The sequence below is a fragment of the Myodes glareolus genome, chromosome 2 (assembly GCF_982192425.1).
Source record: "Myodes glareolus chromosome 2, mMyoGla1.1, whole genome shotgun sequence".
Taxonomy (NCBI): domain Eukaryota; kingdom Metazoa; phylum Chordata; class Mammalia; order Rodentia; family Cricetidae; genus Myodes; species Myodes glareolus.
Window position 1 is genome coordinate 101,290,950 of NC_142027.1, and position 11,501 is coordinate 101,302,450.

An 11,501-nucleotide genomic window follows, 5' to 3' on the forward strand; every position below is an offset into this window, starting at 1 on the left:
GCTAGACTAGCTAAATTTGCAAGTTCCAGGTTCTGTGAGAGAGCACACTTCAGTGACGCGTGGAAAGCGACGAGGAAGACACTTGCGTCCACACACAATTGAACAAGAAGGCACACAACCATACATACCACATACATATAGACACATAAACAACAACAACAAAAAGGCGTAAGATTTTTCTGGAGGTGAATTTGAGTTGACGCTGAAAGCTGGAGGACCAGGGTGGCCTCAAACTTACAGCAGTCCTGTCTCTGTCTTCAGTGCTGGATTAGTTAGTGCCACCCTGACCTTCAGGTTTCTTTATACTTATTATTTCCTCTTTTCTGCAATGAGAAAGTCTAATTTTTCAGGTCTTTTATTGGGGGGGGTGAGAAAGACTGATTAACTCTAGGGCTGCAAACATGATATGAAGTGCTCTTACTGCTTGAGCTACACAACCAGCCTAGATAAAAATTCTACTTTTGAATATGGAAAAAAAATAATAACCAAATCAAGTTTTAAGAACTTAAGAGGCCTGGCAGTGGTGGCGTATGCCTTTAATCCAGCACTTGGGAGGCAGAGGCAGGCGGATCTCTGTGAGTTCGAGGTCAGCCTGGTCTACAGAGTGAGTTCCAGGACGGCCAGATCCATACAGAGCAACCCTGTCTTGAAAAACTAAAAAACAAAACCAAACAAAATACATCCACAAAGAACTTAAGAAATGGCTGAGGTTCTGGCTTAGTTGACAGAGTGCTTGCCTAGCATACAGGAAGCCCTGGGTTCAGCCCCCAGCACCACATAAAAGTAGACACAGTCACACTTATGTACCTGTGATTCCAGCAATGGGGAGGCAGAGGCAAGAGAGGCATAAAGTTTTTAAGGTTATCTTTGGCTGCATAGCAAGTTAGAAGCTAGCTTAGGATACATGAAACCCTAATGCTAGTAAAATACTATAAAAATAATTTAAGAAAAAGACAACTTTTAAAAGGCCTATACAGGCTAGTACGATGACTTGGCAGTTAAAAAGAAAACAGGATTTGATTCCCAGCACCCACATCAGGAGACTCGGAACTGCTTGTCAGTCCGGCTCCAGGAGGAGTCCATGCCTCTGGCCTCTGCAGGCACCTGCACGCACATGCACATACCTGCACGCACATGCACATACCTGCACAGATTCACATACATATACGCAGTTAAAAATAAGTTTTAAAAGGCCAATAAACAACAGATAGACTGGAGGGGGGGGAGTTCCAACTTCCTGGTCTCAGTCCCCAGTAGAAGAGCAAACAACTAACACAGAAAATGACTCCAAGTTCTCAAAAGTAGCAGGAAGTCAGATGCAGGGGCAGCTGAATTAAGAGTTCCAGACATTTGCCAACAGGATGTCGGTAAACATACAAGAAAGAGATAATCAGATTCATCTCAGGAAAACATGCTCCACACAGCCCATCGATAAGACAAGGGCCAACCCTGGTGGTACAGTCCTTTAAGGCCAGCTTCTTGGGAGACTAAGGCAAATTCAAAACCAGACCAGGCAGCAGTGAATTCAATAGGCAACTTAATGACAGAGGGCTGGCTGGGAGAGTAACTCAGTGGCCGAGCACTTGACTGGCTTGTTCAAGACCCTACATTCAATCCCCAGTTTTTTAAAAAAGTGTGTGTGTGTGTGTGTGTGTGTGTGTGTGTGTGTGTGTGTATCCGCGCGCAAACCAGCTTGAAAGATTAATCCAGGAGAATACTTTTGAAAAACCAGTGACGCCTGAAAGAAAACGACTTGGAAAACTGTCTCATTAACACATTCTGTCCCATACACAGCACCTAAAGTAACTAGGTCCAAGACTGTTGGTGGCTCTAGAATTCCTACAATGAACTGCCAAAGTTACATGGAGGTTTTGAATTTTCTGACTCTCCCATTAACTGGCAGTGGACCTTTTCAAATCATCCAGACTACCTTCGAAATGCCATTTAATAGGCCTTACAGCTATTCAAGGTGATACTGCATGTTCCACAGAACTTTATATATTAAAAAAAAATTAACTGTGTCTGGGAATTCTAAGCCTCTTTAGAAGAAATGACAATATGTAAGCAGCCCAATATTATTAACAGAAGAAGGGGAAAAAAAAGTTTTAAAGCGTGTCCAAGATCACTCCCTTCCAGAATAATCTCTGGTTTGCAGAAAGCCTTATCTCATGTCACAGAAAAGACAGACTTGCATGTTTACGGCTGGGGCCTGTCCCGTGACATATGCTTTCTTTGCTGAGTTACAATAAATACCACTTGGTGTGTGGGAAAATCTCCATAACCTTAAAAAGGTACCTTACAAACTGTCCTCTATAAAGCCTACCCAAGTCACCAGCACGGTTTTCGTTTCTCATTGTGGTCAATTACAGGAAGTATTTAAGAATGAAAATGGGGAAACCTAAACCTGCATTTGGTTTACACCTTTAACTCCACTACAACATATTTATTTCAAGCTTCAACCGAATATGTAAATCTTTGTAATTATTCTATGAGATAGTATACAGCTAAAACCTCCTCCAATGCTGGAAGATAAACCCAGAATCTCACTCCTCGTAAAAACACCCCTCTGTCACTGAGCAACAGCCCCTGCTCCACTTCAATCACTCTTTTTTGTTATTTAGAGACACGGTCTTAGGTACTGCAATGTGGCCTGGAACTCAACAGGAAGCTCAGGCTGGCCTTCAACTCCTGATCCTCCAGCCTCACCTTCTAAGTGCTCGGATTGCAAGTGGCACACGACTCAATGTATCCACCATCGAGAGCACAACTTCATTTTTAACACTGTCAAAGCAACTGGTAACTTTGCACTCTTCGCAGAATACTAGAACTTTGACCTACATGGATGTTTTTAAGACCGCTTACCTTATGTTACATAATTTGATTTACGCGAGTTAAAAGCCTCAAAAAAATGTAAGCGTTCCCACACTGCCTCGTTAGGAGAAATCATTAGTTATCCGCAAAGCAGGTCTCCCACTAGCAGTGAACAAAGATTACAATCAGCGGGGAAGAAAAACAAGTCAAGGCGTGGAGGTGCAAAGCGGCCTCTGGACAGTGGCCAAGGACTATAAATGCCCACAAAAGCGGGCAGATCGTAGACGCTCTTGGAATAAATATTGACCTAACCCTTGACGGCCCGACCGCAGCCTCCCGGTACCCTCCAGGTCTGGGCCCGAGTTCGAACACCGAGGCGACCTGGGGCCTCAGGTGGCTCTCGGGGACCACTAGCGCGGGGGAACCCAGGAGGACAGCGAGCCCTGGGACTGCGCGAGCCATCCCCGTCTCACCATCATACTTGGGGTCCGAGACCTCCGCGGGGAAGTCGATGGCAGGGGGCGCACCCACCGCCCCCGCCGCGTCGTCGTCTGCGTCGCTCTCGCCACCCCCCGCCATCGCCGCCGCGAGCGGACGGCAGCCGTCCTTTGCTTCTCTGCTGACGCTGTCCGCCGCGATTACCTCCCCGGAGCCGGAAGGAACCCTAGAACAGACGGAAGTTCCCGTCTCCAGACCGGGGAACCTCTGTTAGGGGAGGGTTATTCCTGCCCCGCCCCCGGTTTACGAGAAGGACACGATTGGCTGATCCAGTGAGGGCGCGCCCCGAGTGGGCGTGACAAGCAGGGGTGGGTTTGCGAGGCCCGGCACCGGTGCAGGAAGCCTTTACTCCCTGACTCAGGTGGACAGTTCTTTGTCCTCCTCTGACCCTCCCAAGTTATTCCCCAAGCTCTCAAATCTCAGGCTGGCAGCTTCGATCTAGAAAGTATAGTAAGCGATGTGATCCAAACTCGGAAAAACAAAGACCGCGTATTTCTCACTCAGGTGCAGATCCTCCTAGTCTGCAATGGACATAAAGTGGGAGTGTGGGTAAAGCCTAACAGACTAGAAAGGAGACCAAGAGAGGGTAAAAAGAGTTGTTGAGAAAAGATCAAGGTAAATGGACAGAGGAAAGAAACCGGGGGGTGGGGGCGGGAGAAGAGACCGGGAAAGTGGTGGGGGAAGGAGAAGCAGTATTTTTTTTTTTAATCAATTTTGGCCTACTAAACTAACTATGTCTTCGTGTGTGCCTGGTGCCTGTGGAGGCCAGAAGAGGACATCGGATTCCCTGGGACTGGAGTTGCTAAACCATCTCTCCAGCATCTACCTTTGTAGGTTAATTTTGAGAAATCAGCCACCTAAAAGAATCTAATTTTAGAAGTGATAATCTATTGTATATACAATGACTTATAATCTAAAAAGAAAATAACACCCACCATAATGGTTTATCCTTTGAATTCTTACATTTGAACACTTGAGAGGAGAGGTGGAGGCAAGAGGATCAAGAGTGCAAGTCTAGTAGGTAGTGAGTTTGAGGCCAGGCTGAACTAAATAATGAAAATAAACTCGTCTACATGACCTGGCTCAACTAGAGCTGAATTTACTTTGATCCATTGCAGACCATAGCAAAATGGGAAATGCTGGCCAGACTCCAAAGAGAATCTAATCTCAAGAAAATTCTTCTTGCTTTTGAGACAATTTTACAATTGTTATCAAACCAGAGTTTTGCTTTTTTTTTTCTTCCCTGTGAACTCCCACCACAACCACCCTAGCTGACTCATGGCTTGAAGTTCAGATTCAAAAATCCACCCTGGTTCTTAGGAGGTAAGTTTGCTTGTTGCTCAAGCGCAAAGACCTGAGTTCAGAACCCAGCCCCCCACAGAAGCCACTGGGTACAGCCATGCATGTTACACCAGAACTTGTCAAGGGCAGAGACAGGTGTAGCCTGGGGGGATTGCTGACCAGCTAGTCTAGCCTAATCAGGGAGATCCAGGTTCAATGAGAGACCCTGTCTCAACAAACTAAGGTGGAGAAGGCTCAGTGATTGGGAGCACTTGTTCTTCCAGAGATCCCGAGTTTGGTTTCCAGCATCCATGTCTAGCAGCTCATACCACCTGTAACTCCAGCTCCAGGGGATCGAAACCCTGTGGGCCTCTGTGGGCACATACAAATGTAAAGAGAAATAAGGTGGTACGTACTATAGGAAAACTGATGGCAACCTATGACCTTTACATGTTCATGAACATGCACACGTGAATATACCACGTGCAAACATACAAACATCTTTAAGGTATATCATCTTTGTCGTCTGGTAATATACCTGCTTTGGTGGCCAATGCAGTGCTGTTGAAAATAACTCGTAGGAGCTCCCAAGATAGATAATACAGCTGGCATTATTATCTCATTTTGCACCTCAAATTTAGTGTGGTGTGCAAAAATGGGAGAGCTGACATTTTCCTTTTAACGTATGTTCCATACAGAGTCCTACTGTGTGCTATACATACAGCTTCTCCTAGGTGGGGGAAAAGAACAGCCTTCCTGGAGGGTAATTTAGCTGAATGTATCCACAGCTTTTTTTTTTTCCTACTTATAACTCAGCAATTCCCCTTTCAGTAATGTTTCCCAAGTAAAAGGTTAAGCTATCACACGTTACAGGCCTGTGACCTCAGGATCTGAGAGGGGAACCAGGAAGATAAGGAGTTCAAGGCCATCCTGGGCTACATAGTAAGTTTAGAGAGCAAACTGGCCTACACGACACTGTCTCAATTTTTTTTTTTTACTTAAAAGGACAATATATTTGAATAACTAAATTATGAATATCCATACAATGATACGATCTGTAGGAAAAAAACAAACAAAAACCATTGGTATAGAGTCTGGTGAGATGGCCCGGGGGTAACGTGCTTGTGTGCAAACTTGAAGACCTGAGTTCAGATCCTCAGCACTGTACCAGCACCAGCCAGACATACGGGTCACTTCTCTGTTCTGTGATAAACACAGCAACTTGGAGAGGAAGGGGTTAATTTTCTTACAGGTTTCAGTCCATCCTGAAGGGAAGCCTAGGCAATGATCAGAAACCATTAAAAAAAGCTGTTTGCTAGCTTGCCTCCTTGTCTTGCCTCCTGCCTTAACAAGTTAGGGACGAAAGGGTTTATGTGACTTACACTTCCATATCACTGTTCATCACTGAAGGAAGTTGGGACAGAAACTCACACAGGAAAGGAACCTGGAGGCAGAAGCTGACGCAGAGGTCATGCTGTTTATTGGCTTGTTCCTCGTGGCTTACTCAGTTTGCTTTTTCTGTCCTTTTTTTCTTTTTCTTTTTTTGGTTTTTGAGATGGTGTTTCTCTGTGTAACAGTCATAGCTGCCTTGGAACTTACTCTGTAGACCAGGCTAGCCTCGAACTCACAGAAATCTGCCTGCCTCTGTCTCCTGAGTGCTGGGATTAAAGGTGGGCACCACCACCACCCAGCTTGCTTTCTTATAGAACCCAGGACCAGCAGCCTAGAGATGGCACCACCAACAATGGGCTGGACTCTCCCCATTAACCACTAATAAGAAAATGCCCTGCAGGCCTGCCTAGAGCCTGGTTTTATGGAGGCATTTTTTTAAATGAGGTTCCCTTCTCTGAGATGACTTCAGCTTGTGTCAAGTTGACACAAAAATATTCAGCGAGCTTGCCTTTTCTGCCCCTGGAGTAATGGTAAAGGCATATGCCACCATGGGCAGCTTCAGCTACCATTTTTATACAGCTCAGGTATGTATGTGTGTGTATATACATATATGTGTATGTATGTATGTATATATATATGTGTGTGTGTGTGTGTGTGTGTGTGTGTATACATATATGTATATATACCTTACAGATGTGGCCAGAGAGTGATCTGATCTAAGAAATGTTTCAGTTGTGGTTCCTCTTCCCAGGTGACTCTAAGTTTGTTCAGGTTTACAGACGAAGTTAGTTATGACAGTGACTCTGACTCCAATGCTGTGGGGATGAAAAGAAGACAGGAAGATCCTGGAGAATAGCTGGCCTGCCAATCTAGCTGAAAAGGCAAGCTCGAGATTCAGTGAGAAACCCTGTCTCAAAGAATAAGATGGAGTTTGATTAAAGGAGACATTGCAACATCAGCTTCTAGCCTCTATAGGCAACTCCTTTGATGAATGAGCGTGTGTGTACATGTCAAACATACACACACACGTTGTTATGGATGTGAGGCAGGCCTGTAGATCTCAGCAGTAGAGCCCTTGCCAGGCATGTACAAAAAAAGTACTGTGCTCCAACCCCAGCACTGAGGAAAATTTGCCCCTTTTCAAATTTGAAAATGTTGGTGTGGTGCGCAATATCTGGCCCATGCTAGCTCTTCGCCATCAGTAGACATGTCCAGCATTAGTAAAAGGTTAACTCTTTCAAGCGAGCGTGCAAACCAAAGCAGGGTCTCTAGAAGATGCAACTCACACTACAAGCTCCTCAGAGTTTCAGTTTCTCCTGTGAACAGGGGTCTAGCTACAGGAGAAATCAGGCTGGCAGGCTAAGATAGATCTGTGAGGAAATTCATCAAAGTGTAGTTCTTTTTCAGTTTTTATCATGTGTATGAGTGTTTTGCCTGCGTGTATGTCTATGCATCGTTTGCATGCCAGGTTCTTTTTTTAAATATTTATTTATTCATTTATTATGTATACAATATTCTATCTGTGTGAATGCCTGCACGCCAGAAGAGGAGATCCCATTACAGAAAAAAGAAAGAAAGAAAAAAGAAAGAAAGAAAGAAAGAAAGAAAAAAAAAAAGAAAGAAAGAAAGAAAGAAAGAAAGAAAGAAAGAAAATACAGGTGCCCAAGGGTTAATGGTGTTTAGTAACAATATTTATTGTTCGTATTATAATAAAAAAATTTTGAGGGCCAATATCTGTGATGATTAATGTTGTGAGCCATCACGTGGTTGCTGGGAATTGAAGTCAGGACCTTTGGAAGAGCAGACAATGCTCTTAACCTCTGAGCCATCTCTCCAGCCCCGCATACCAGGTTCTTACAGAGGTCAGAAGAAAGCATTGCGTCCTTCTGGACATGGGGTTACAGATGGTTATGAGCTGCCATGTGGATGCCCAAAACCAAACTCAGGTCCTCTGAAAGAGTAGTCAGCGTTTCTTAACCACTGAGCCATCCCTCCAGCTCCAATCTATTTTCTTATTATTTTTGTGACCGTGCATGATGTACGTGGTGGGGGGGTCGGAGTGCCGCAGAAAACATGCGGAGGTCAGAAATGATTTTGTTTAGTCTAGTTTCTCTTCCCACCATGATACTTGAAATCAAACTCATCTTGTTAGGTTTGTTCAGCAAGAGCCATTATTGACTGAGTGATCTCACTTGTCCCCAAAGTGTGGTTTTTAATATACAAGCAACGAAGGAAAAACAGTAGAGCAGTCACAGCACATCAGTGTAACTGAACCTTCATGAGGTTGCTGCAAAATTGATAAAGCATGTTTCTCTCTTTGTTTCCATGACAACACACTCCTCTGGGGACTTTTCTATTTTACTGATTCCTCCATCTCTGTATCTGTTATTGAATCTTTGTCTCCAGATATATGAATTTCGTGGGACTCATGTTATCTGTCTCCAAATTCAGTTAGGTGATACATTACGATATCACCCCAGCCATGGTGGCACATGCCCATAATCCCAACACATCAGAGATGGAGGTAGGTCATAGTCAGCTACAAGAGAGCTTGTCTCAGAACATACCCCACAAATACAGGTGCCCATGCCAGGTGGTGGTGGCACACGTCTATAATCCCAACACTCAGGAGGCAGAGGCAAGTGGATCTCTGTGAGTTCAAGGCCAGCCTGGTCTACAGAGTGAGCAGAGTGAGTTCCAGGACAGGGTCCAAAGCTACAGAGAAACCCTGTCTCAAAAAAAAAAAAAAAAAGAAAGAAAGAAAGAAAGAAAGAAAGAGAAAAGAAAAGAAAAATACAGGTGCCTAAAGGTTAATGGTGTTTAGTAACAATATTTATTGTTCACATTATAATAAAAAAATTTTAAGGGCCAATATCTGTGATGATTAACGTTGTCAATTTGATGGGATCTAGAATCATCTCAGAGTTATACCTCCAGGTACACCTGCAAGGGATTGTCTGGGTTAAAGTTAGCCTCTGAGACTGTCCTTCAGGGATTAAATAGATTCATCATGTCAGGAGTCTGTGAGCGGCACCATTTTCTCTGGGCTGGACTGCTGGATTGTAGGACAAGAAGAAGTGAGCTGAGTCCAGGTATTCATTGCGCTCTGCTGCAGCTCATTCTTTTATTTCTCTCAGTGCCCAGGATTGAAACCGGGGCCTCATGTGTGTGTTCACATGCCTATATACATGTGAGCATACACCCCAGAGAGCATGTCAGAGGACAGTTTGGGGGAGTCAGTTCTCTCTGAGTTGGTTCTCCCTTTTACCGTGTGAATCCTGGGCCTTGAGCTCAGGCTGAGGCTTGCCTACCAGCTGCTCCTTTACACTGAGCCATCTCACTGGACCTGTTCTTTGCTTCTCGGTTGTGGATGCAGGTGACCAAACAATCTCAGCCTCCTGCTGTTATGATGTCACTGCCGTGATGGACTCTACCTCAAAACTGTGAGCCAGAAAAAAAAACTCTTTCACACTTAAGTCGTTTTCGTTGAGTATTTTATCACAGCAGAAAAAGAAACCAAAACAATGTCCGTCACAGAAGGGACAAAGACCATGAATGTAAATGAATATTACTGGGCAATTAGAGGTATCGAGTCTGGATATATCATTAGGGACGTTGAATCAGTACAGGGAAAACCCTAAAACCCAATGCAACTGTGGTTTGAATATAATTGGCCACATAAGGTCATAGGGAGTGGCATGATTTGGTGTGGCTTTGTTGGAGTAGGTGTGGTCTTGTTGGAAGAAGTGTGTCCCTGTAGGGGTGGGCTCTGAGGTCTCCTTTGCTGAAGCTTTGCGCAGTGTGACACTCAGTTCACTTCCTGTTGCCTGTGGATCAAGATGTAGGACTCTCAGCTCCTGCTCGAGCACCACGTCTGCATGTATGCAGCCATGTCTCACCATGATGATAATGGACTGAACCTCCGAAACTATAAGCTACCCAATTAAATGTTTTTCTCTATAAGAGTTGCTGTGGAAAATTCTTCACAGACCTCAAAAGAACAGTACTCAATTTTCTGTACAGTAAAAGAACTGCTGGAGGCATCACAATCCCTGACTTCAAACTCTACTACAGAGCTACAGTACTGAAAACAGCCTGATATTGGCATAAGAATAGACAGGAGGACCAATGGAACCGAATAGAAGACCCGGATATCAATCCACACACCTACGAACACCCTATTTTTGACAAAGAAGCAAAAAAATATCAAGCGGAAAAAAGAGCATATTCAACAAATGGTGCTGGCATATCTGGATGTCAACATGTAGAAGAATTAAAGTAGATCCATATCTATTACCATGCACAAAAGTCAAGTCCAAATGGATCAAAGACCTCAACAGAAAGTCAGCCACACTGAACCTCATAGAAGAGAAAGTGGGAAGTACACTTGAACACATTGGCGCAAGGAACCACTTCCTAAATATAACCCCAGAAGCACAGACACTGAGAGAAACAATTAAAAAATGGGACCTCATGAGACTGAAAAGCTTCTGTAAAGCAAAGGACACGGTCAACAAGACAAAACGACAACCTACAGAATGGGAAAAGATCTTCACTAACTCCACATCAAACAGAGGGCTGATTCCAAAATACACAAAGAACTCAAATAACTGGTCATCAATGGAACAAATAATCCAATTAAAAAAAAAAACGGAGTACAGACCTAAACAGAGAACTCTCAACAGAGGAATCTAAAATGGCTGAAAAACACTTAAGGAAATGTTCAACATCCTTAGTCATCAGAGAAATGCAAATCAGAATAACTCTGAGATTCCATCTTACACCTATAAGAATGGCCAAGATCAAAAACACTGATGACAACTTATGCTGGAGAGGTTGTAGGGGAAAAGGGAACATTTCTGCATTGCTGGTGGGAATGCAAGCTGGTACAACCCCTTTGGATACCAGTATGGCAATTTCTCAGAAAATTAGGGAACAACCTTCCTCAAGACCCAGCAATACCACTTTTGGGTATATATCCAAAGGATGCTCAGCAGTACCACAAGGACATGTGCTCAACTATGTTCATAGTAGCATTGTTGTCATAGCCAGAACCTGGAAACAACCTAAATGCCCCTCAACTGAAGAATAGATAAGGAAAATGTGTTACATTTACACAATGGAGTACTACACAGCAGAAAAAAATGACATCTTGAAATTTGCAGGCAAATGGGTGGATCTAGAAAACGCTGTATTGAGTGAAGTAACACAGACCCAGAAAGACAATTATAATATGTATAATATGTGGCTTTTAAACATAAAGTAAAGAAAAGCCAGTCTACAATTTACAATCCCAGAGAACCTAGACAACAATGAGGACCCTAAGAGAGACATACATGGATCTAATCTACACGGGAAGTAGAAAAAAACAAGATCTCCTGAGTAAATTGGGAGCATGGGGACCATGGGAGAGGGTTGAAGGGGAGGGGAGAGGAAGGGAGTGGAGCAGAGAAAAATGTATAGCTCAATTTAATTAATAAAAAAAAATTAAAAAAGAGTTGCTATGGTCATGGTGTCTC

At 43.8% G+C, this 11,501-nt stretch overlaps 1 protein-coding gene across 1 annotated transcript in view; it reads right to left on the reverse strand.

The window, feature by feature from the left end:
- Eif2ak1 (eukaryotic translation initiation factor 2 alpha kinase 1) overlaps positions 1–3,465 on the reverse strand; it is a 37,417-nt gene extending 33,952 nt beyond the window's left edge. Inside the window, exon 1 of the mRNA XM_048436794.3 lies at positions 3,285–3,465. Within this exon, the coding sequence (XP_048292751.2) occupies positions 3,285–3,390 (106 nt within the window). The 5' untranslated portion in view covers positions 3,391–3,465. The remainder of the gene's footprint in view (positions 1–3,284) is intronic.
- Between the last annotated feature and the right edge of the window lie 8,036 nt (positions 3,466–11,501).